Raw genomic sequence first — 24,547 nt, forward strand, 5'->3', positions numbered from 1 at the left:
TTTTGATGTATTTGTATTCTTATAAGTTCTGCATAATTCAAAACTCTTCCTCTTTCCATTCCTCATTTTTTGCTGCTTCTTCTTTTTTTTCATCATCATCATCTTCATCTTTTTTTATTCATCGTTTTCTTCTTGTTTTACCTTCTCAAGTTTTTTTCTTTTTTTTTTATTCTCTTAACAAGAATAAAAAAAATTAAACAAAAAAAGAAGAAACACATAATGCTACAAAAATTACTTGAAATAGGATGAATTTACATTCATTCAACTAAAAGAAAGAAAGAAATAAGAAAAAAAAAGAAAAAAATACATTAAAAAATATTTTTTTGTATTTATAACAAAATTTTGGTGTAAAAACTAAAAAATTTATGTGTTATTCTGAAAAAATTTCAGTATATTTTTATTCTGATAAGTTTTGCATACTTTAAAATTCTTCCTCGCTCTTCCTCCTCCTCCTCATCTTTTGTTGTTTTTTCTTCTTCATCTTTTATTTTATTTTCTCAATTTTTTTTGGAAAGAAAAAATCAAACAAAGAAAAAAAATGCATAATATTATAAAATTAATAGAAAGAGAAGGAGGAAAAAAATGCAGCAACAACAGCGGTAATAAAAAAACGACGAAGAAGATGAAACATGTACGCGAAGAAGAAGGAGGAATGCGAAAAAAAAGAAAAAGAACACAAAAAGAAGGAGAAGAAAAAAGAGAAAAAGGAGAAAAAAAAAACATGAAATATAAACGTTAGAAAAAAAATAAAAAAAATACGAAAAAAACGTAATTTTACACATATATTATGTAAACAAATTTTCTTAGGTTAAATTTAATTTATTTTTAAACTTGTATATGTAATAAAATTATTATGCAAAATATTTTATATTATTAATATATCAAAATTAAAATCTTAAAACAAAAGATCCCATCTTTGTCCAATTTGACATTGCTATCAATAATAAAATCGGTCACAACATTTCACGCTTGATAGTTCCTAGAAAACCAGTTGATAATATTTAATTATTTATAACGTCTGATTCTCTGTTTTAATATAGAAGATCTTTTGATCTTTTCGAATCAAACATTTTAAATAGCGGTGGAAAAAAAACTTCTTTTTAAATCATGTGTGTGTGACTCAGAGTATACGAGGTGGAACCGCGGAACTGATGGTAGCTGCCATACTATATTCTGGAAAAAAAAATATATATATATATGAATCACCAGATTTTTGGGTCCCTACCCAATTTGGTCGTCACTTCTCTCCTGTTTTTTAAAGATAATAAGTTTGAAAATTAAACTTTTATGCAAATGATGCATTAATTGTGCATTCTAAGATTTAAAGGGAGATATACAGGAACAGGAGTTTGATTATGATGAGGTGGGAAGAGCTGCTTCCATTTATGAATCTCCTCCTCACTCTGAAGCTTTCTGATTCCTCCATAAATTCCACACTGATTTTCACATTGTTGACCATTCTTATTTCTTTGTAGCTTTGCTTTTCTCATCCCTGACTCAACATGGTATTGCTTGAACTCCACCATCAACGTCTCTGATAATAATTAATATTCTTTTCATAATGCTGGTAGGTAAGCATTTATAGTGAATAAATAATCATTTTGTTTTGGAATAATAAATTAAATTAAATTAAGTTAAGCATTATTCATCAGTTGAACATATCATAATGTAACTAAGGAACAATAATGAATCAATGATAAATATTTAAATTAGTTTTCAACGCATTTCAAATAAAAAAATTTAATTACTTCTGAAAGTTTTCGACAATTATTTTCCTTATATATATAAATTGTCTTTTCATTATGTTTAATAAAATTTTATTATAAGAGTATAAGACAATTAAATTCAAAATAATACCATTATCAGATATATTAATTAGTTCTCTTAAACTAAAAAATCAGTATATTTTAAAATCTTTTCAAATAATAAAAATTTGTTAAATTTCAAAGAGTCTTATCTGATTTAAAATTTTTAAGGTCCAATTTATGTATTTAGTCATGAATTAAATATGCAACATACACGAAGATACAGTAATTGATTAATAAAGATGAATTTCGATCCTCTAAATTTTTAATTTTTATTTTAGAGAATAAAGTGTGATCTCTTATTTATAAATAATTTTTCTCTTATATTTTTTTTTGTCTCACTTATAAAATAAATAGTGAGAGATCACACTTTACTTTTTAAAATAAAAATCAAAATTTAGAAAATTTAAATCTAACTAGGACAAACCAATTTTGATGCTAATGAAAAAATATTTTTTATTAATGAATACTGACATACAATTATTTTTATGTACAAAATTAAAAATTAAAAACAATTAAATACAATTTTAACTAATAACTTTACATACATAAAAACATTCACACGTGGGTTTACACTTTTCTTACCGGAGTGTTGACAACCACAGCAATTCTCATCCTCCTTACATGAGTTCAAGTGACCGATTACAGCATACCACCAATCTGCAAACAAATCGTTATTAGTCCTGAAATTAATAATAAGGTAAAATTACCAAACATTGTTAAACACCAAATCAATTATTTGCTCCGATATCTTTTGAAAATTGAAGAATAAAATAAATTATATTGTCATGTATTATTGTATATAGGTCTACTTAAATGTATACACATGCATCTATACATGAAATAAACCCCTTACATATTTTATTTGAATTTTAGAATATTAATTTTGAATTGTATTTTAATTTAAACAATTAATCACTACAAGAAAGGCGCTACTTACCGGCGGTTTTTTTTATGATTAGCGGCGGTTTTAAACCGCCGCAAAATCAAAAGCCGGCGGCTCACCAAACCGCCCTAGTTATGGGCGCCGGGATTAGGTTTGGCGGCGGTTTCCAGCAACCGCTGGCATAACCGACGCTAAATTAGTATTTTGTGGCATCCAGTGAAAAAACCGCCGCTAAATACGAGTGCCACGATTTCGCGCATGTTTACCAGCGGTCACGAACCGCCGCTATTTAACACGGTTACCATTAAGTTTGCGACTGTTTTGCGGCGGTTAAAACCGCCGCTTTAACCGCCGCTAATGTTAAAATAGTTTTAAAAAAAATTTCGTTTTTCTATAAAAATCGCAGTTTTTTTAAAAATATTATACACATATTTTTTGTGCTTTTTAGATTTTTTAATATTTTAAGTCTCTATTTTCAGGCCTAGAATCTAAACCTGTGGCAAAAACGAAAAAAATTATATGCAAGACAATAATATATTTATAAAAATATCAATAAAACAAATCTCTTGTAAAGAGTTGCATAGTCAAATTCAACTAAATGTTGACTTCAAACCAAAATAATTCCTATCCTAATATACTATTTGTCACTCTATTATTCCACGGAACTCATCCCTGCAGCAATGACTGGTGGTAGCTCCTCACCCTCCCGTTGAAATAGATATCTCAGAGCACTTTCCATTGTCTGTCTCTTTTTTGTCTCTTTTTTTTCTCTGCTATTGCTTCATCCTCGATCACCTTCCTTTTCAATTTCTCAGCTTCCAACTCTTCCTGTAGTTCAAGCAGCTTCCTCTTGGTCTTCTCTAATAATATTCAACCACTACAAGTATATAAGTACATTAATTTTGGACATTTGAAACTGATTTAATGAGACTCAATACAAGATAAATAATATTATTGTGTTACAAATGATATACCAGGTTACTGCAACATTTTTTCACTTTACATTTTACCTTGACAGAGACATAAGCAACTTTTTTGAGCCTTAAATTGAATAACATCAAGGCACAACAAATTGTATGCTCCAATGTCCCTCGATGTCAAGGATATATATATATATATCCCAAAAAATAATTTATGTCTGAAACTAGCATGAAGAATTTCTAAAGTTATAGATTTCATATCAGATAAACACATACTCTAACAAAGGTGCTGCTAACTAAATTAAGCATCTGCAGAGTTAGATAACTAAGCAACAAAAGTATATGGTCAAATTATAGGTTGATAATCTAATGCTACGGTATCATAGAGTTTGCCTAATACAACTTGGAATTTGAACCCCTACAAACAAAATTAATTAGTATCCTAAATTGTTGAACGGCATAATAATATAGGGGATATAACTCAAAAAAAAAACAACATTTGATGATAAGTTTTCACACACACACATCTTTCTTATCTCATTTCCTAATCTCAATAACTCTAATAGAAATGCTAAAGGAGAGTTGTATCATAACTCCTCAAGCCAAATAAAAAAGGCACGGGTTTGTGATTATAAATAAAAATATGGTGACTAAAAAAATAATATTAATACAATAATGTTATTAGGGACTTTCAAAAGATTTTTCTAATATCCAATTATTTCAAAATTAAGTTAAAACTATCCATCACATACATCTCTCACACAAATAGATCAGATACTGAAAAAGGCAATGACAATAAACTCATGAAATAAATTATTACCCAAACTATGAGAATTCCACGTTGCCTGGCAACTTGCACAGTTTTGATCACATTTGGGATAATTTCTTTCCCTCCTTTTACAAGTATAGGACCCTCATCTTCTATAAAATCTCTCCGAAACCATCAAAACATACAACAAAATCCTTAATTTCTCCCAACAGATCCTACATAAACAACTTAACATAGCTAGGATTTGAAAAAAACCACATTTATAATTTACAGAAACAACTTCACATAGCTCACCCAATCAAGCCCTTATAATAATAATAATAATAATAATAATAATAATAATAATAATAATAATGAGTTCCATAACATGGTGCTGTTCATCAAAGAATGAACTCATATTCTATTTTTTTGGGATACAAGTAAGTGGAAAAGCCAAAGAGAATTAGATCAATGACAAAAGTTATTGCCACAATGGCTCATGGATAATTTTCCTATAGTAGAATACTCAAACTGAAGCATCATAATTTTATTCTTTCCTCTGTAATGGGGTATATGATATAACTTATGAGGACTTCAAAGTTCTGAATTCATGTGTTTATAATAATGCTATGTAATATTTATCATAATAATTGCCTTAGTACTAGAATCAAATTTATTTTCAAAGTTCTGAATTCATGAGTTTATAATTGTGCTATGTAATATTTATCACAGTAATTGCCTTAGTACTAGAGTCAAATTTATTTTGAACCAATCATAATACTAGTCTCCCAAATAGATTAAAATAACCAGAACATATGTGCAGATCCTGCACAAAATAAAACTCTACCACATTTTTCCACAATTCTTACACTCTCCATCAACTCCTTAACAGTAGAAACTCTTTAAAATCAGAAGAAACAGAACAATAAAATGGAACATCATGTGAGAAAGAAGAATATTAACTAACTTGTGGGTAGAGATCACAAATGCCCAACTCCTTAACAGCCAAGGGTAACCCTTCTCCATTAGCAACCTAAGAAGCATAGTATTTGCATGTGTTAATAAAATCAAATACTTACAGATTATTGCATTCTACAGAAATACGGGTAAAAATTGATCCCATACCTCCACATCTGCTGCTACATTTTTTATATTGATAGTTTGAATTTCATTATGCTTACCCTAAAAAATTTTTCCACTGTTGTCCATGTTAGCAACAGGTACTTCTCGACCACGTTTAACCATAATAGTCCCTTCATCATAGCCAATCACAATGCTGCAGAGAAACACAATTTGGAAATTTAGGTCAAGAAGCAAGTGAAAGACAATTTGATAATTTGAAAACTCATCAATTAAAACAGATCCAAAAATTCAACCTAATTCCTAATAGATAACCCTAAGTCCTAACACACATGAATTTTACAGAGAATTTACTCAAATTTTGCAACCATATCTGAATATCAAGAAAACAAATGCACCTCTTAATAGTTTACTAGAAATATCTTCCAAGATTAAACTACATAGAAAAAAACAAAGATGTAATAAATGATAAATCAATTAAATAATAATATTAAAAGAAGTTTAAACTTCCCTGAGATTAGTGTCGGCGTCGTTGGAGAGGAATCGACAGCGAATCTCAACGAGGAGGCGGAGTAGTTGAGAACTGATGTCGAATAGAGAGAGAACACGAATCGAGTGGAGATATCCGCTGCATCTGCAACGCGAAGCTTGATGGGGTGGGTGGCTCTTGCAAAGATGGGGTGGGTGGCACTCGCGAAGACGGTATCTCTCAACTGAGATGGAGAAGAAGAAGAATGGAATTTTTCGCTAGATGTAACAAGAAAAATGAAAACGAAGATTGGGGCTTTTTTTTCTCTTTATCTAATATAATAGATAATAGAATAGAATAGATGATAATTTCGGCGGTTTGTGCTAAATCTGCCATAAATCGAACGATATGGTGGCTAGGAAATTAAACCGCTGCAGTAACTGCCCTAAAATTATCAGATAGCGGCATTTTTTCAAATTGCCCCAAATTTATGGCCGCTAACTCCCGCTTCTGTTGTAGTGAATGTATTATATAATTTAACATAAAATATGAGAAATATTTTCATGTAAATTTAATATGTAATCTAAAATTTTATCCCCCTCCACAATTTATAAATGAGTTGAATTAATAAATAAAGATATAATTAGTTCATGGATTAAAAATTTGTACATAACAAATTTACCATTGGAACCACTGCAAACATTAACATGTACTATGTATATATATAAATATAAAATCATGTTATCTGTACACTAAAATTTAATCTTTAAATTAGTTATCAATATATTAAAAATAATTAAATTAAACAATATATATTTATATATAAAATAAATATATAATGACTGTCTGATTTTTGTGTATACGTAATAATTTTAATAAATATATAATCACAAATTGGAAACCTACCGTAAGGAACTTCAGTACTTGCTTTCCATTGAATCTCAATATGGTCACCGGGCCTTAGGTGATGTAAAGAATCTGATAATTGATGAGGAATATTGCATTGAGAGGTTTCATTTGGTGGAGCTCTCACCTTATCCCACCTAATGCTGTTCCCTATAATCCTCCAACCACCCATTTGTTGCCTATTAATTATGTAGTAGTAGTTCATCACAATCAAATCGTACTCAATTAAGATGCATCTTACAAAATCCATGAATAAGGTCAATTACTATAATTAGTTATACCTTATTAGTTAATTGAATAATAATAATAATAATAATAATAATAATAATAATAATAATAATTGTATAGGTATATATATATACCCGCCCTTACCTTGCTTGAAAGGTATTAGTTTTGGAATCATAGCTGACTAAGGCATTACTGACTAATAATTCCTGATAGAACAAATTAAATAAATAAATAAGGATTATTTCAAATCACATTAAGATTTGTTAATGAAAAATTATAACTACTCTTAATATAAATGAAATACCTTACCCTATAGACTTGTGCTGGGAACCAAAACTTGCCATTTTCCAGAGAGATATACAAAGCCATCATCATCATAAGGCTATTTGACAATAATAATTGACCACTAAGAATATTCTTGGAATCAATTAAATATGAACCAAGGCATAGCATAGGCCAAGAACCACTAAAAGTCCCTAGTGACCCATCATTTTCACCATTGATAATCATTTGATAGAAGGTGTTTCCTTTTTCCTCCTTTGATTTTGTTACATGCCACTGCCACTCTTTGTAAGCAACATCACCAAAGACTTTACCCCATTTCTTCTTTATATGGTTTTCCCACAAATGATCACTTCTACATCTAACCCTTAAATTGGTACACACTTGAGATATTGTAATGAGTTCTTTTGGTGAAAGGCGCTTGAGAATGCAATCCAAAATGGATTCAGGTAAACTCAACAGAGAGGTACAATAACAATAATAATCACCTTTCTTTTCAATACTACTCTCCATAATTTGTATGTGCCTAATTATGATTACTAACATGCATAGATGAAGTTATGATGATTTCTATATATGTGATGCCCTTTCGTTAATTACTTTCTACTCTATCATTTGTTTTAATTAATATATGTCTTATGTATTTAATTTGCTTGCCGGCTTTTCCCTGTTTAGATGTGACATCCTTTACTTGATAACGTATTTTTTGGAACAATGCATTGTTTTCAGCACGTATGCAATTATTTGAGAAATTAATTTGATAGCTACTTTCAATTCAATCTAAAGTAATAAGACATATTCCCAGTTTTCAACTATTAAATTAACTTATTAATTGTTGAATTTGCGTGTCACTATCTAGATTATAGAGCAAGATACCGCAACGACGTGAAAACTATAGATTATAGTCTATAGAATAAGGTACAGCAACGACGCCAAACACACACACACACACACACACACACACACACATATATATATATATATATATATATATATATATATATATAGTGACACGTATTTACGTATATATATAATAGGCTTATCCTTCACTTTTTCGTAACCTTCAAGGCTTCATTCAACACAGGTAGTAGGGCATAAATAAAACAATTTAAAATCTACAATTCTATAATCAATCAATAATTCAACAAAATAAGATATGTTGAGAAATTTTTTAGGCTGCATAAATTTTAGTGATTTTGGTCATTATTTGATTAACATAAATTTTATTGATTTTGTAATATTATATATATTTTTTATTTTTTTTTAAAAATTATAAAAATATAAAATAAAAAATAAAGAAGAAGAAGCAGGAGAAGAGAAGGAGGAAGAGAAAGAGTTTTAAATTATACAGAATTTATCAGCACATATACACAAAAATTCTTAAATAATACACTCAAATATTTTCGTGTTACACCTAAATTTATTACAAATTTAGAAAAATATTTTCTCTAATACTGTATTTTTTTGTTCTTCTTTTTTTTCTAATTTCTTTCTTTCTTTTAGTTGAACGAATATAAGTTCATCTTCTTCTAAGTAATTTTGTACCATTATGTGTTTTTTTTTCTTTTTTTTTGATTATTTTTTTTATTTTGTTAAAAGAGTAAAATAAGAAGAAACTTGAGAAGATAAAACAAAAAAAAAATATGAATAAGAAAAAAAAAGATGATGATGATGAAAAAGAAGAAGAAGAGGCAGCAGAAGATGAGGAGGAATGAGAAGAAGAGTTTTGAATTATGCATAATTTATCAGTACACATACACCAAAAATTCTTAAACAATACACCCAAATATCTTCGTGTTATACCCAAATATCTTCGTGTTACACCCAAATACAGAAAAATATTTTCTTTAATGCAGAATTTTTACATTACATTCAATTCAAATCATCAACGGTGAATAACAATTTTCACAAACAAAAACAATATTATTCACATACAGAATCATAAACTACTAACGAAAACATTAATTAGAATTGAACCACACCTTAGCCACTTGATTCGATTTAAAATAATCAATTTCGTTCTGGTTTAATTTACAATCTAAACTTAAATTATTCATTATCTTCAACAATGAGATAACTGGTGATGGAGAAGAAGGAGAAAAAGGAAGGAGGAGAAGAAATTCCAATGAAAAAAGAAGGATGAAGAAGAGGAGGAGGAGGTGGTGTTGGTGAGAGAGTAAAATAAGAAGAAACTTGAGAAGATAAAACAAAAAGGAAAAGATGAATAAGAAAAAAAGAAGAAAAAGACGGCGATAATGATGAAAAAAAGAAGAAACGGCAGAAGATGAGAAGGAAGAAGAGGAAAAGTTTTGAATTATGCAGAACTTATCAGCAGACAAACACCGAAAATTCTTAAACAATACACCCAAATATCTTTGTGTTACATCCAAATTTGTTGCAAATACATAAAAATGTTTTCTCTAATATTGCATTTTTTTCTTCTTCTTTTTTTCCTTATTTCTTTCTTTCTTTTAGTTGAATGAATGTAAGTTCATCATCTTCCAATACCATTATATCTTTCTTCTTCTTTGTTTGATTTTTTTGTTTTTGTTATTGTTAAAAGAATAAAACAAGAAGAAACTTGAGAAGATAAAATAGGAAAAAAAAAAGATGAATAAAAAAAAGAAGAATAAGAAGATGATGATGACGATGATGTTGAAAAAAAAAAGAAGAAGAGGCAGTAGAAGTTGAGGAGGAGGGACAAAAAGAGTTTTGAATTATGCAGAACTTTATCAACACACATACACCGAAAATTCTTAAACAATACACTCAAATATCTTTGTGTTACACCCAAATTTGCTGCAAATACAAAAATATATTTTCTTTAATGCAGAACTTTTATATTACATTCAATTCAAAACCATCATCGATGAAACATTATTCACTTATAGAATCATAAACTACTAACGAATAAATTAACTAGAATCAAACCACACTTCAGCCACTTGATTGGATTCAAAATAATAATCAATTTTGTTCTGGTTCAATTGACAATCTAAACTTGAATTATTCATTATCTTCAACAACAAGATAAGGAGGAGAATGAGGAAAAAGAAGGAGGAGAAGAAATTCCAATAAAAAAAGAAGGAGGAAGAGGAGGAGGTGGTGTTGGTGACAACAATAAAGAAGAAGAAGAAGGAGAACGTGCATTAACGGTACAAAGAAGAACGTGCACGCATTGATTGAAATCTCTTAAATTAAGAGGCGCGTGAAATGTGCGTGCATAAGACGTGTGTGTGAGGGTGATTTAAGTAAAAATGACTTATATAGACTTATACGGTAAAATAACTTGTATGTGGATAATAATTCTTTAATTTGCTTGCTGGCTTTTCCTTGTTTAGATGTGACATCCTTTAGGATATTTTTGGATGAGTTTTTAAAAAAAAATATTTTAAGTTATATTTTTTCAAAATATCTTATAGAAAAGTAAAAATAATTTTATATTTGAATATTTTATATAATTTTTTTATTTATTAATTATGTTTGGGTATAATCATATAAATACATTTTTGTTTATTTATTATGTGAAAATAATTTTTTTTAAAAAAATATGTTTTTACAAAAATGTAAATGGTAGCTTCTTAAAAAAGATATTTTTTTTCTAGTATTTTTACCTTTACTATTAAGGGCTTATTTAGGTACCATTTTCGAAAAAGTTTTTTTTAATAATATTTTTTAAAAATATCTTTTACAAAAGTAAAAGTGATTTTATGTAAAAAGATCTTTTTATTTATCAATTATGTTTGGGTAAAATAAGATAAAAAAAAATTTTGTTTATTTATTATGTGAAAAATATATTTTTTTAAAGAAAAAAAGATCTTTTAATAAAAGATGTAAATTGTAACTTCTCAAAAAAAAATTTTTTATTTTATTTTTCTAATACTTTTATTTTTACTATTAAAAAATTACCAAACAAATTAAAAAATAAAAAAATATTTTTTCATTAAATAAAATCTTTTTTTATTAATTTAATAACATCCAAACAACCATTAAAAATTTACTAAATACATTAAAAAAAATATTTTTTATTAATTTAACAGCCCCAAAATAATTAAGCACTTACTTCATATTATATTTTTTGGAACAATGCATTGTTTTCAGCACTTATGCAATTAATTGAGAAATTAATTTGATAGCTACTTTCAATTCAATCTAAACTCTAAAGTAATAAGACATGTTCCCAGTTTTCAACTATTAAATTAACTTATTAATGGTTGAATTTGCATGTCTTATCTAAAAAACTAGGCTAATTTTTTTATGAAAAAATATTGATATTTTTATTAAAAATAAAATTATTTAGTATAACTATAAATTGATAAATTTTATAGATAGAGAAAATTAAAATATAAAATGCATATTAAATACGTGTTACTATTCTAATAATACGTAAAATATATGTTGAATATTTTTTTATACATTTATGATATTATAATATATTTTAAATATCACTATTCAATCAAAACGTAATTTTTGTGACTCATTTTTTTCATTATGGATTTAGTATAGGTGTTGTCTAATAAAATGGATGCATGAGAAATATTTTCACCGCTATGGAAGTTAATCAAAATGTGGATTACGTTTAGGTTTGTTTTATTTTATTTTATTTTATTGTTTTGAGAGAAAAGGACAAACGCAGCATGCGTTTTGTTTTTTCATAACGTTTTTTTTTTTAATTTCCTTTAACTCAATCGTAGCCCACGTTTTTTTGTTGATGCGTTTTACTTTTTGATGGCAGCATTTTTATAAACGCAGGTTGCGTTTTATGGGCTGTCAGCTTTTTTTTGGAGAAACTAAAAACGCATGTTGTGTTTTGTTTAAAAAATAATAATTTAAAGAAGGGTCCAGCCTATAAATACGAAGCAACACTCTCATTCAGCTTGCCTTGCTCCATTTCTACTCATTATATTCTTCTTTCTTACACATATGTCATAGTTCTGAGTTTTTTTGGCAGTCAAGTGTATCAAAAAAATCGGATTAGGTGAGGTTGCAGTTATGGAAAATATTGCAAATTTGCGAGTATATTATAACGGTGAGGTTATACCAAACACACATGAGGGAGTAACTTTTGTTTGTGAATGTCCGTTGTTATTTGCTATTCCATGTACCATGAGTTTTGTAGAGTTGCAAAATGGACTTTGTAATAACATTCAAAGCCACATTTCGAAAAGGGTGAGCAACATTTTATACAGGAATCATGTACAAGTATTTGGTGGGCTGATACAGTTTCAAATGATGCCCATCACTGATGATGCCAGTATGCAGCAGTTGTTATGTACTTATTAACAAACCCGATTTCATGTACCGATGATAGAGTTGTACGTTGAGTTCGAACAGCAGTCAGAGTTGGGCGCGGTCTAGGAGGGTGTCAATGTTGATGAGCTCGGAGATATAGGTTGGGAAGAAGATAATAATGACAGTGAAGAGGAATTCGAAGCTAACTATGAAGTCGATGACGAAAACGATGACGGAGACTTGGTAGGCAATCCGACAGTGCAAAATGAAGCAAATGGGATTGTAAGCCAGCACCCGTTTGGTGTTCCGTCTTTTATGCGGACTCTAGATCTCGAAGCCATGCATGCCCCGGAATTTCCTGAGTATGCGAATACGGGTATGTTTTTATTATTAACTCAAGTTTTCTATAGTGCTTATTTTATTTGTCTTGTCTGACTGATGGTGGTGCGCATGTCGTAGATGAAGGTGACGCTGCGGCGGAAGATGGCGAGTTTAGGGTCGGAATGGAATTTGGTTCGAGAGAGTCGGTGATATCTGCAATCAAAAGCTACACCATCTCTAGAGGAGTTGATTACACTGTGTATGAGTCTGACCCGCAGACATTCTATGCGAAATACAAGGGGTATGGTGCATGGTGCGACTGGCTTATCCGAGCTAGCTTGATTCGAAAAAAGGCTTGTTGGGAGATCAGGAGATACAATGGCAAGCACACGTGCACCGTGGGCATGATTTCACAAGATCATGCCAAGTTGGACTCAGACACAATTGCAGATGCCATTAGGCCGTTGGTTGAAGCAGACCCCTCGATAAAGGTGAAGTCTGTTATTGCAGAAGTCCAAGGCAGGTTCAACTACACTGTGAGTTACCGAAAGGCTTGGTTGGCAAAGCAGAAAGTTATCGCAAAAGTTTTCGGTGATTGGGAAGTTTCTTACCAGACTCTGCCAGTATGGTTGAAAGCAATGACAGTGAAGATGCCAAGGTCTCGTGTTCAAATTAAAACACTCCCCGTTTATCGTGAGAGTGAGGAGATTCTGGGTGTAAGAGTTCTGCACCGCATTTTTTAGAGCTTATATCCGTGTATTGTAGCATTCAGACACTGCAAGCCACTGGTGTAAGTTGATGGCACGCACCTGTACGAAAAATATAAAGGTGCACTTCTGGTAGCGGTTGCACAAGATGGGAATCAAAACATTGTGCCTATTGCATTTGCGATTGTCGAGGGCGAGACAGCAGACGCATGGGAGTTTTTCCTAACCAATTTGCGGAGATATGTTGTTACCATTGATGGTGTGGGTATTATTTCAGACCGCCATACCTCCATCGACGCTGCAATAGCTCGCAGTAACGGTGCATGGTCACCACCAAGGGTGTGGCACATGTACTGCATCAGGCACATCGAGTCCAACTTTTTAAGGAGGTTCAAGGCTCCATATTTACATAAACTCGTGGTGAACACAGGTATTTCAACTCACTGTTATGGTTCTATTCATAATAAATTTCTGGCATCTGCTTATGATTAAATGGTTTGTTCTACAGGCTATTCTAGGACGGAGCAGGAGTACAACAAAAACTACCAAAGGCTTAAAGAGCAGGGTGAGGCATATACTCAATGGTGCGATGAGATCGGTGTTGAGAGATGGGTGTTGGCATTCGATGGTGGTCATCGTTGGGGACATATGACGACAAACTTGGTAGAGTGCATAAATTATGTCCTGAAGGGTGCACGCAACCTTCCTGTGACTGCCCTTGTCCGGTCAACTTTCTATCGGCTGAATGAGTTGTTTACTCAGAAGAGTACCGAGGCTCATGAGTATCTCCGCAACGGATTCACGTATTCAGAATTTGCAACGAAGAGAGTTGAAGAAAGCTTCCGACGTGCAGGAAACATTGTGGTCAACCGGTTCGACAGGCGCAACGAGATGTTTGAGGTTCGCGAGATGCAAGATGGTACCATTTACACAGTTAATCTTGCGCAACGACACTGCGATTGTGGCCATTTCCAGGTCAAGCGACTCCCATGTCGCCACGTGCTTGCATGTTGCACCAACTAGCATCTTGATTGGCAGGTGTATGTGCACGACGTGTACAAGATGTCTGAAATTTGCAAGGTATACAGAGGCGAGTTTGTTCTTATGGGTGACCCATCTACATGGAATAGATATGAAGGAGCGAAGGTGATTGCCAATTGGACATTGAGGCACGCAACGAAAGGAAGACCGAAGTCAACCCGCTACTTAAATGAGATGGATTCGCGGGATATGCGTGGTCCTCGCAAGTGCACTATATGTGGACGCGAGGGACATAGCCACAGCCGATGTCCTCAGCGCGTAGGTCCAAGCTCCGTTGGAGGTCATTAGTGATTAAGCTTTTCAATGTAACTTTGTTATGAGGTACTTCACAATTATATGTTACTTTTTATGTAACCTCGTCATTTATTTTAACCTAGTTAACAATTTATAATGATTGAAATATTTAACCTCGTTATGTAACTTTTTAATAAATAAACATTTCGTTCCAAAAGTACAACATGATAATCTCAAATAGAGTTATACGAGAACAAGGCTAAATATGTCATAATAATAATACTGAGTGGAATCATCTAAATACTCGGTACGATAGTGAATACAAATCTGAATACAACATAGAATACAAGATCAACTGCAACGGACTACTTCCTCGGTGCCTTCTTCGAATACAAGGATGGGGTGTATTTGTTCGGAGGCGCAGTTTGTGTCCGTAAGTTATATGGATGACCCTGAGACACACCGGCATCCAGCTCACTGCTTGCACTGAAATCTGTCATGCTCGCACCACCAGTGTCATATAAACCGGAACCACTCATTCCCGAACCACTCGCTCCACCAAGATCATACCAGTGCTGCAAGTCGTATCCCAAATCCCCCTCTTCTTGCTGCGGATATTCAAATCAAACAACTGAGAGCATGGTGGTGCGGAAGGACCGGGCAGATCTACATGACCCGTTGACTGATCACAGTCGAAGTCACTGGCATGTCCTAAAGTGGCGCGATGACCCGCAAACTGCTGAGATGTAGCAGACCCTTCCTGTGGTGCCGTCAGAAATAGATATTCTGAATCTCTCAGGACCTGAGAGAAGCTGATACTGTCAGATCCACCCAACGGACTAAAGTAACCCTCGACTGGAATTACCAGAAGTGGTATGTAAGGCTCAGGTGCCGGAGTTGGCTGTGGTTCCGGTATATATGGTGCCTGAGTTGGTTGTGGTTCTGGTATATACGGTGCCTGCTGCTGATATGCAGGCCACTGCTGAGCATATGCCGGATTCGGAAACTGCTGGACATATGCCGGATCCTGAAACTGCTGGGCATATGCCGGCATCTGATACTGCGCTCATATACTGGGACCTGATAGTGGTGCTGATAAACCGGAACCTGATTAACAATTAATTACAATTAATAGTAATTACTGATAAACATTAATAATAATACAACTGGTAACTAATAAACATACCTGAAACTGCTGCTCATGAGGCGGGGCTTGAGGCTGAGGGCTAGGTGGTTCTTCCTGTTGCTGTTGTGGTTCATCAGCGCCGAACTCTTCACTTGGAACTCTATCTGACAGTCGCAGGTGAACTCCATACTGTTGTGTGTATCACTCGTAGTACACTGGGAGAGGATGAAAGTCAACAATCTCTTCGCCTAACTGTAATGTGTTATAGCGGTCAGAGCTCCACCTGTTAACCCATTCACTGTAAATCTGTCCCCAGTCATGGTTATGTGCTCCTGTCAACCGCTTGCAATGATCACGACCAAGGTCAAACGCGGGGCCTGGTGGAAGCTGTTGCATCCCGAACTGTCGTCTAACTCGGTCTGCTGGGTGCCATTCTATGCACTCGAATGACACTAACGGTGACTGAGTAGAGCAGATAACCAAATGGGGGCGAGCACATCAGGAACCCCACTCCCATATACGGCCGACATATGAACAGCACATTAGTTACGAACAGGCCGATTAGAAAAATTATTCTTCTGAATAAAAATATTGAACGTTACTGGTTACAACTTACATCGTCAAGTCCCATGTTGTCGAGTCCTCGTTAAAGGTATCGGGCGGATCGAGTTTTCTAGGTAACAAATTCCTGTTAGCCTGCAAAAAAAATGATAATTATTAAATTCTAAATAATATCGATTAATAATAATAATAATAATAATAATAATATCAAAACAGCAACTATACAATATTTATTTACCATTTATTATTACAACATAATAATAAATATTATACATTTCTATAATAACTAATAATCATAATAATAAACCTAATAATAATAATAATAACAATAATAATAATAATAATAATAATAATAAAACCGGTAACTAAACGACATTATTACCATTATTATCTTAAAAATTAATAATAAATTATTAAAAAATGATAATTTATTTATCATTTTTCGAAAATAATAATAAACATTATATAGTATTCTATAATGACTAAACAATATTATTACTATTATTATCTTAAAAATTAATTATAAATATTAAAAAAAATATTTATTTAATTTTTATTATTAAAAATTAATTATAAATACTATACAGTATTTTATAATAATAATAATAATAATAATAATAACAATAATAATAACGGTAACTAAAAATAATTAAATATTATTTATTTTTTCTTTCAAAAACATAACGATAACCATTCTTCTTATTAAATTGTATTATATAATCTAAGTACTCATAAAATTTAAACAGTATTATATGATCCAAGTATTCATAAACATTATTCTTATTAAACATTATTCTCATAAAATTTTAAAATAAATTTTAACTTACCCATTAAAGATGATCTAAGTACTCAATAATGTGATCTTTAAGTTTAGTAAAATCTTGAACCATTTTTTATTTGATAACTAAATGAAACTACGCTTTTCACTCTTCTTCTTCTTCCCACAATCCTTCCTCACACAGCAACACTCTTCACTCTTCACTCACATAACACTTATTCTTCAGTAACTCTCTCCTCTTCAGTAAACTTATTCTGCGTTTTGCATTTTAAACACTCCCGCAACAATCTTCTCCAACACGTGGCACGCAACTAGGAACGCTACAAAACGCAACCCACATTTAGCTGACAAACGCAACCTGCGTTTTGCTTAGCCCTATGCTGGTCAACACTGTCCCTCTCAACATGTTTCGTTTCCTGGTTTCGTTGTCCAGTTCAATCGCATCCTGCGTTTTACAGGTATGCGGATTTTTGTTTTTTACGCCACAACGTTATCTGCATTTTGCATGTCTCTAAATCACCTAGATCCACATTGATAAAAAATTCACTATGCATCCATATTCAAAATTATCACTATTATTCTCTCTATAACTAAATTAATTTCTGAATTTTTGTCTCTATATTAAAAATAATTTTTATGAAAACTATCTAGATTATAGAGCAATAATGTACGGCAATGACATGAAAACATAAGTATATATATTTGACAGTGACACGCTTTCACGGTTTTACCACCTGTGTCAGCTTTTGACCACGTTGCCATAGAGATCTAGAAAATATGATAAACTTCAATTTGAATAAATAATTTATAAATAAATTATTTTATATTTAATTTTTTAATTTAAAAAATATTTATTTTTAAAAAAATATAATAAAAAATTTTATTATAAAATTTTTTTATTTTTCTATAAATATTTAAATAATTTTTTAAAAAACTATAATTTAATTCTAAAAATTACACTAAACATTAATATTATTATATTTTATAAATTAAAAATTTAAGAAAATAACTTTTAAAATTTACCAATTGGCCCAAAGCACAATTGTTGTTATCTTAACTCTCAGAGTCTCAAGTGTTGTTGCGATTGTTTAGCCGAGTCCTGATTCTTCTTGCTGCTGTTATGTGTTTTTACCTTCTTTTTTTTTGCTTTTTCTTGTTTCCTTAGATGGTTACTTAGTTGTTAATGGTTAATACTGCTGCTGCAGCTATTAAATTAAGAATTTTTAAAATATAAATTAGGTTTTTTCTTTTTAATTTTGGATTTGATATTAAATTTATATATTTTTTTTTGGAAAAGAAAATCTAATTGAAAAAGATAGAAAAAATTAGATATAAAAAATTTGATTTTTGATAGATTGATCAAGTTGCTGTATATATAAGATGTAACTTGAATTTTCAATTTATAAAAAATAATAATTTTTAAGTTTCAGGAACATTAAACAAAATTTTGAGAGTTGGACAATAGTTTCTGTAAAAAAAATCGAAGGTAACAGGTAGTTGATTGGTTTTTTTGCTATCATTTAGAATACGTGGTTGGAAATAAATGTCAGGATTTTCAGAAATCAAGAAACATGCGTTGCAAAAGTTATTACAAGTCGATTAGAAGCTACAGAGAGTGGGCTGGCTTGTTCCGTCTAATTGTTGATGGTAATATTAGAGATAACTACAATTTTTTGTTTAGTGTTTATATTGTAACTCTGGACTTTCTAAATGCTCCACTTTATTGTATTATGTGTTGAGCTTTTTATTTAAAAAAAATTAAATTTGTAATATTTAATTAACCGGACAAGTGAATTAACCCAAATTAGTTATGTACATACACTTGTAAATTAACTAGGCTATACAAGTGAGATTGTGAATGGGCTTCTTGAATGCAAGAGTGAAACTCTAACACCAATCTCAAAATAGTAGTTCACCAAACTTTTTTGTCATCGTACAAATCATAATTTTAATTTAATAGGTTTAATTTTAAGTAGTGAGTTCAAGTGCAAATTAAAATTTTATATATAATTGATTATATAATATTCTGAAATTTTTATAATTTAGATAAATATAATTGAAATAAAGTGCATATTATGATGCTTATTATTATAGATAATGAGAGTGATTATACAAATTATTATTATTATTATTATTAAGAGGGCAAGTTGCCTTCTCAAAGCAATAATATGATCTGAATAGCTTTAAATAAAAGCAAAATTAGAAAACGGAAATCATCATCACGAACCAGGCAGGGTTCAAGTATACAAGCCAAGACTATACTAGTTATCAACTTATCTTCATAAGGAGCATTGCATGCAGCAAAATCATGAACTAATGTATGATGGCCAATTAAAATTTTGCATCCAATAAGTACAAATTTACTTGTGTAAATGGAATTGAACTTGAAATTGAAGTGGAAAAAAGGAAAATTAAGAAGCATATTATTACATTTCTACCTGAAATTCACTTCAAAATCTCTACTGATGGCCATGGACAGGATACTGTGCTTCTACTGGAGGTGCATAGTGTAGTCTAGGCTCCATCGTCTATTGCCAACATAAAGATCAAATTAGACTAGTAATTATTTCTATGGAATATTTGGAGTAATGGTTGTTGGACATTTTAGATCTTGTTTTGTTTTATTTATTTAAACAGAAGCTAAGGCATTTTAATTTTGAATAAGATAAGTAGAGAAAAAATACCATTAAATTGAGTAATTCTGTCAATTAGGCTATATAAGTGAGATTGTTGGTGGGCTTCTTGAATCCAAGATTGAAACACTAGCAATATATTAAAATAGTTTACCAAAATTAAGTATTTATTATAATTCATTATCTAATGTTGTGAAACTTTTATGATTTAGAAAACATAAAAAAAAAAAAAATAAAGTTGAAAACTTGAAAGTTGTGGTAGTAGTACTTGGAGGGCTTGTGCTGTGAGGCGGTTATTCCATAAATGAATATCATGGTGATTGTGAAGCTTTCTAATTCCACCAAAGAAACCAGTGGCTCTGCTTCCTTGTTCCCCTGAATTCCTTCTGTTTAGGACTACTTTTCTCATGTATGATGCTTCAGGGTATTGCTTGAACTCCACCACCAATTCCTCTATCCAAATTAGTATATCAATAAGCATATTAATGTATATTCATTTAACTCTTTTATTTATTAAATTTGTGCAAAAATAATAAAATAAAATTAGCTGCAATAATATTTTTGTATAACTTAATTAAAATAAAATAACGGAAATTAGCAAACAGATTTGAGATTTCCCACCATTGTGTTGACAGTGGCAATAATTCTCATTCCCATTACATGATTCCATGTGGCCAATAACACCATACCTCCAACCTGATGCACATGAAATTAATCATCATCATCATCATATCGTAATAAAATTAATTAATTAAGGCTAAGTCATCAAACAACATTGTCAACAAAAATCTTATTAGCATGATGAAAATATCTACATCACATACCATAATGAGTTTCTGTAATTCCTCTGCGTTGAATCTCAATGTGATCACCCGGTTTTAAGTCGTAAAAACAGTCAGTGATATGAAGAGTATAGGGAGGAGTTTCAATAGGAGGAATTCTCACCATATCCCACCCAATATTTTTTCCTAGAAACCTCCAACCACCATTATGTTGCCTAAAACAAATTAAGCATCCAATCATCACAAGATGAGTTAGTCATAGAAGTTCAATATTAAATAATTAAGGCAGTTATTCCCTTATTACCTTGCTTGAAAGATATCAGATTTGGAATCATAGCTAAACAAGGCATTGTAAATTGTCAATCCCTGCAAGAAAATAAGACATAGCACTAGGTCAAGCTTTCAAGCCCCTTGTCATTAGGCCAAAAAGTATATATATAAGTGCTAATAAAGCTGAAACTTCATTTTCTTATGGGTTTATCTAATATATGTTCTAAAGACACATAATAAGTTTATTATTAGTGAAATGATTTAAGATTGTGTTTGTTTATATTCACGGGACTGTGAGATAGGGGTATAAAATTATATTTGAAAGATAAGACATGGACAAAAATATTGTGTCCAGAGATACTAAATTAATGTATTTTGTATCTATCTTGACGAAAGGATAAGAGACACTAATAAGAGACAACTTATTTTTTATTTTTTCTTTTATTATTTTTATTAATTTTTCATAATTATATTTTTTATTATTATATTTTTTTCAAATATTTGAATGAAAAAAAATATAAATAACTTAGACTTTTATAAATTGTTCTAATTTATCACCAAATAAAATATAAAAATATTAATTTTTGTATTTCTGTCCTTTAACTCTTGTTCTCAATGTCTTATTTTCTTCTGTTCTCAAAACTAAACATAGCCTAAATACTTTCATTTAATGAATATAAGACAAATGCATTAAAAATTTAAGGATGCATTTGATTTGCATTTTTTTCTGTTTTTTATTTTTAATGTTTTCTGTTTTTTTAATTTTGTGAAGAAAAAAATGAAAATAGAAGATAAAAACAGAAGATAAAATTTTATTATTTTCATTATTTTCAATTTTTCTTCACAAAATTCAAAATATAGAAAATATAAAAAATGAAAACAAAAAATAAAAATATAAACCAAACACACTCTAAATTTTTTATATTTTTAATAAAAAAAATTTTAATTTGTAAACTTAACATATATCATTCAAAAACAAGTAGATAAACCATTTTCTTATTTTTAATACCTTGTAGAATTGAGCAGGGAACCAGAACCTTCCCGTCTCTAAAGAGAAATACATGGCTTTCATGAACTTGTTTGAAAATTGACCATTGAGATTGCCACAATCTTCTAAGTAAGAACCAAGGTACAAATCATCAGGCCAAGTGCCACTAAGTGATCCCAAAGATCCATTAAGATTGGTGAAATAATCACCCAAGAGTGTTCCTTCCTTTGCTTTTCTAATGTGACATTGCCACTCTTTGTAAGCAACTTCTCCAATGACTCTACCCCATTTGAATTCCATGTGTTTTTCCCATAAATGGTTGCTTCCACACCTATCCCTCAAAGAAGCACATACCATTGACATAACACACAGTTCAATTGGTGACAGCCATTTTAGAATGCAATCCAAAGTGGCCTCAGGCAAATCCATGAGGGACATGTTAATACCCCTTTCTTCATTTTTCTCCATTATTCCAGAAAGCAATCTTTTTGATGACATATAGATCGATTTTTAAGATCAATATTGTTGAGAAAACCGAGAGACATGAACAAGTTTATTACCTTTGGTCTTGTCGCTTATGAATTATGATAATAACTAGATAATATTGTTCCTTTCTCTGTGCTTTTCTTTTTCATATTCTAATCCGTTTATTTGAAATTGTCAATGCCCCAAACATAATAATTTATTATTATTATAATATAGAGATGCCATGCCGTTTGGCTAAATTTGAGAATTGATTCGTTTTTTGTTGAGTACTGTTTAACAGAAGAGTGCTCTTCACTAAAAACAGAGTAATTGTAAGACATGGCACCTAATGCTCAGGGGTTGCTGATATGAAACGGAAGGTAAACAAAGAGACAAAAATTGAAATGGAATAAAAATGATAAATTGAATTGAAATAGAAAATAAAAGAGATAAGTTGAAATTGAATACAAAGAATCACTTACTTGATGTAACAATAAAAGATTCATTCAACTTAACTTGTGTACGCTATATTTTGAGAACTGAATTAAAGAGACTCAATTTTTTTAACCAATTCTCCGATGTAACAAGCTAAGAGAATAATTTACACAACCTTATTTGTTCATACCATAATTTTATCACAAAGCCAAAACACTCCTCTAATCACTCTACAATATAGTTGTCAGACTCGGATTGACCTGTTTGGTCGGACCAAAAAACTGGCAAACTGGTCACAAGGTCGGTCTAGATGAGTTGTCTGACTGCACAAAAAAATGAACAAGTGAGACTCGATACGAACTGGCCAATTTTAACCAAAATCAATGAATCGACAGGTTTAAAAAATTCGGACGAGTTTGGAGCTCTTTCTTTTTTGTCCTAACCTAAAACGGTGTCGTTTTATCGTTAAAAATAAAAAAGAGAAACCTAACACAGCTAACAAAGCCCTCATTCCTCCAAACCCATCCCCACTTAAGAGTTGAGAGTCGAAGACTTGATCCTCTCTCAATCTCACACAATGAGTCAGAGAGGCTCACATCACCAATCACTGCCATTGTCATCGCATGATTGCTGTGATGTCGCCGGCTATTCTGCCTCGTTCCGTCAACCCCTGTGCATCTTTCTTATTGGCTTGTCACTTGCTGTGCATCTTGTTGTTGCATCTCTCGTCGTCGTTGTGTTTGGTCTCTGGTCTTTCCTTCTCTATCTACGTTTTGCAAAGTGTAAACTGCATCATGTATGTTTTTTTTTATTTTTTTAAGTTATTTAGTATTTCAGTTAGTGACTTATAAGTTGATTAACTGAGCAATTGATTAATGATGTTGATTAACCAAATCAATTAATTCTTAATTGTTGTTAATTATAACTTGTTGATTTTTAGGTAGATTATTCAATTTTTTATTTTACAGTGTAATATTGTTATTCTATGTTGTTGTTGTATATATATTATTTTAGGATTGCTTCATCAAATACACCATCAAAAACACTAACTTTTCAAGAACAAGGATCAACTACTAATGCAATAATTGGAACCTAACAAAATAACAATAGAGAAAAAACTGATTTTACATGGGACCATTCTAAACAAGTTGTGGATTTTGAAAAACTATTTTGTTATGTATATGTTACGACAAGTTGTTAATTTTTTACTTTTTTTATATTTTTTATTCACGTGGGACTGAATTAATCGGTTTAACCAGTGACTCACTGATTGAACTAATGATCCAACAACTGACTAATTTGATTACCGGTTTGATTTTGACAACTATACTTTACAATGACTACAATAGTTTAGGAAGTATTTATAACCTAGGTCAAAATTAAAAAAAAAAAAACTAAATCCACTAACATAAAGTTCAATCTAATAACTAAATAAAGGTTTAATTATTCTATTAGTCCCTATAATTTCATCAAATTTTTAATTAGGTCCCTATGCATTTTTTCTTTTCAATTGGGTCCCTACACTACTTTTAATTTTGTAATTAGATCTTTTTTTATCATATAAAAAAACGTTAAAATTAACAAAAAATGTCTCCCAAAATACATGTTGTCAAGGATCTAGTTAGATTTTTAATTATGAATACCTTTAAT

General features: G+C 30.9%; 4 protein-coding genes and 1 long non-coding RNA gene across 7 annotated transcripts; 1 reads left to right on the forward strand and 4 right to left on the reverse strand.

Moving 5' to 3' along the window:
• Positions 1-1,225: 1,225 nt before the first annotated feature.
• On the reverse strand, positions 1,226-7,851 carry LOC112805294 (F-box protein At2g26850-like). Its single transcript, XM_072198075.1, has 5 exons — positions 7,347-7,851; positions 7,187-7,261; positions 6,815-6,993; positions 2,391-2,495; positions 1,226-1,534 (listed from the first exon to the last, which is right to left on the reverse strand). Exons 1-5 carry the CDS (start codon positions 7,835-7,837, stop codon positions 1,302-1,304), a joined length of 1,083 nt encoding a protein of 360 aa, XP_072054176.1. The 5' UTR covers positions 7,838-7,851; the 3' UTR covers positions 1,226-1,301.
• Positions 3,207-6,406, reverse strand: LOC112695927 (uncharacterized). 2 transcript variants are annotated; one of them, XR_003150625.3, is made up of 5 exons: positions 5,838-6,406; positions 5,541-5,635; positions 5,327-5,392; positions 4,432-4,595; positions 3,207-3,568 (listed from the first exon to the last, which is right to left on the reverse strand). It is a non-coding gene; the product is annotated as an uncharacterized lncRNA (long non-coding RNA). The 2 variants fall into 2 exon arrangements; XR_003150624.3 differs by lacking the exon at positions 5,838-6,406 and having other exon boundaries at positions 5,541-5,709.
• Positions 7,852-12,430: 4,579 nt separating the features above from the next.
• On the forward strand, positions 12,431-14,913 carry LOC112805295 (uncharacterized). The gene is made up of 7 exons (XM_072198076.1): positions 12,431-12,578; positions 12,717-12,932; positions 13,016-13,083; positions 13,156-13,591; positions 13,706-14,014; positions 14,093-14,559; positions 14,623-14,913. The coding sequence occupies exons 1-7, from the start codon at positions 12,431-12,433 to the stop codon at positions 14,911-14,913; spliced, it is 1,935 nt and encodes a 644-aa protein (XP_072054177.1).
• Positions 14,914-15,142: 229 nt separating this feature from the next.
• Positions 15,143-16,643, reverse strand: LOC140173330 (uncharacterized). The gene is made up of 2 exons (XM_072196434.1): positions 16,046-16,643; positions 15,143-15,966 (listed from the first exon to the last, which is right to left on the reverse strand). Exons 1-2 carry the CDS (start codon positions 16,171-16,173, stop codon positions 15,744-15,746), a joined length of 351 nt encoding a protein of 116 aa, XP_072052535.1. The 5' UTR covers positions 16,174-16,643; the 3' UTR covers positions 15,143-15,743.
• Positions 16,644-19,499: 2,856 nt separating this feature from the next.
• On the reverse strand, positions 19,500-22,553 carry LOC112698087 (F-box protein At2g26850). 2 transcript variants are annotated; one of them, XM_072196435.1, is made up of 7 exons: positions 22,019-22,553; positions 21,044-21,105; positions 20,782-20,954; positions 20,579-20,653; positions 20,226-20,410; positions 20,009-20,086; positions 19,500-19,852 (listed from the first exon to the last, which is right to left on the reverse strand). In XM_072196435.1, exons 1-6 carry the CDS (start codon positions 22,493-22,495, stop codon positions 20,033-20,035), a joined length of 1,026 nt encoding a protein of 341 aa, XP_072052536.1. In that variant the 5' UTR covers positions 22,496-22,553; the 3' UTR covers positions 19,500-19,852; positions 20,009-20,032. The 2 variants fall into 2 exon arrangements, with proteins under 2 accessions (XP_072052536.1, XP_025607280.2); XM_025751495.2 differs by lacking the exon at positions 20,009-20,086.
• Between the last annotated feature and the right edge of the window lie 1,994 nt (positions 22,554-24,547).

The sequence above is a fragment of the Arachis hypogaea genome, chromosome 6, assembly GCF_003086295.3.
Source record: "Arachis hypogaea cultivar Tifrunner chromosome 6, arahy.Tifrunner.gnm2.J5K5, whole genome shotgun sequence".
Taxonomy (NCBI): Eukaryota; Viridiplantae; Streptophyta; class Magnoliopsida; order Fabales; family Fabaceae; genus Arachis; species Arachis hypogaea.

Bases quoted from the DNA above. Each gene is read 5' to 3' on its own strand.
- LOC112805294 (XM_072198075.1), bottom strand. From the start codon at position 7,837: ATGGAGAGTAGTATTGAAAAGAAAGGTGATTATTATTGTTATTGTACC. The intron at 7,262-7,346 runs GTATTTCATTTA...TTATTTATTTAA, and splicing joins GCACAAGTCTATAGGGTAAG to TTTGTTCTATCAGGAATTAT. The intron at 2,496-6,814 runs GTAGGTTTCCAA...ACCTTATTATTA, and splicing joins AAGTACTGAAGTTCCTTACG to ATTTCAGGACTAATAACGAT.
- LOC112805295 (XM_072198076.1), top strand. From the start codon at position 12,431: ATGAGTTTTGTAGAGTTGCAAAATGGACTTTGTAATAACATTCAAAGC. The intron at 12,933-13,015 runs GTATGTTTTTAT...CGCATGTCGTAG, and splicing joins TCCTGAGTATGCGAATACGG to ATGAAGGTGACGCTGCGGCG. The intron at 14,560-14,622 runs GTCAAGCGACTC...CTTGATTGGCAG, and splicing joins GCGATTGTGGCCATTTCCAG to GTGTATGTGCACGACGTGTA.
- LOC140173330 (XM_072196434.1), bottom strand. From the start codon at position 16,173: ATGGAGTTCACCTGCGACTGTCAGATAGAGTTCCAAGTGAAGAGTTCG. The intron at 15,967-16,045 runs GTATGTTTATTA...ATTGTTAATCAG, and splicing joins CTCATGAGCAGCAGTTTCAG to GTTCCGGTTTATCAGCACCA.
- LOC112698087 (XM_025751495.2), bottom strand. From the start codon at position 22,495: ATGTCATCAAAAAGATTGCTTTCTGGAATAATGGAGAAAAATGAAGAA. The intron at 20,955-21,043 runs GTAATAAGGGAA...AATTTGTTTTAG, and splicing joins TCTGATATCTTTCAAGCAAG to GCAACATAATGGTGGTTGGA. The intron at 20,654-20,781 runs GTATGTGATGTA...CATGTGCATCAG, and splicing joins AATTACAGAAACTCATTATG to GTTGGAGGTATGGTGTTATT.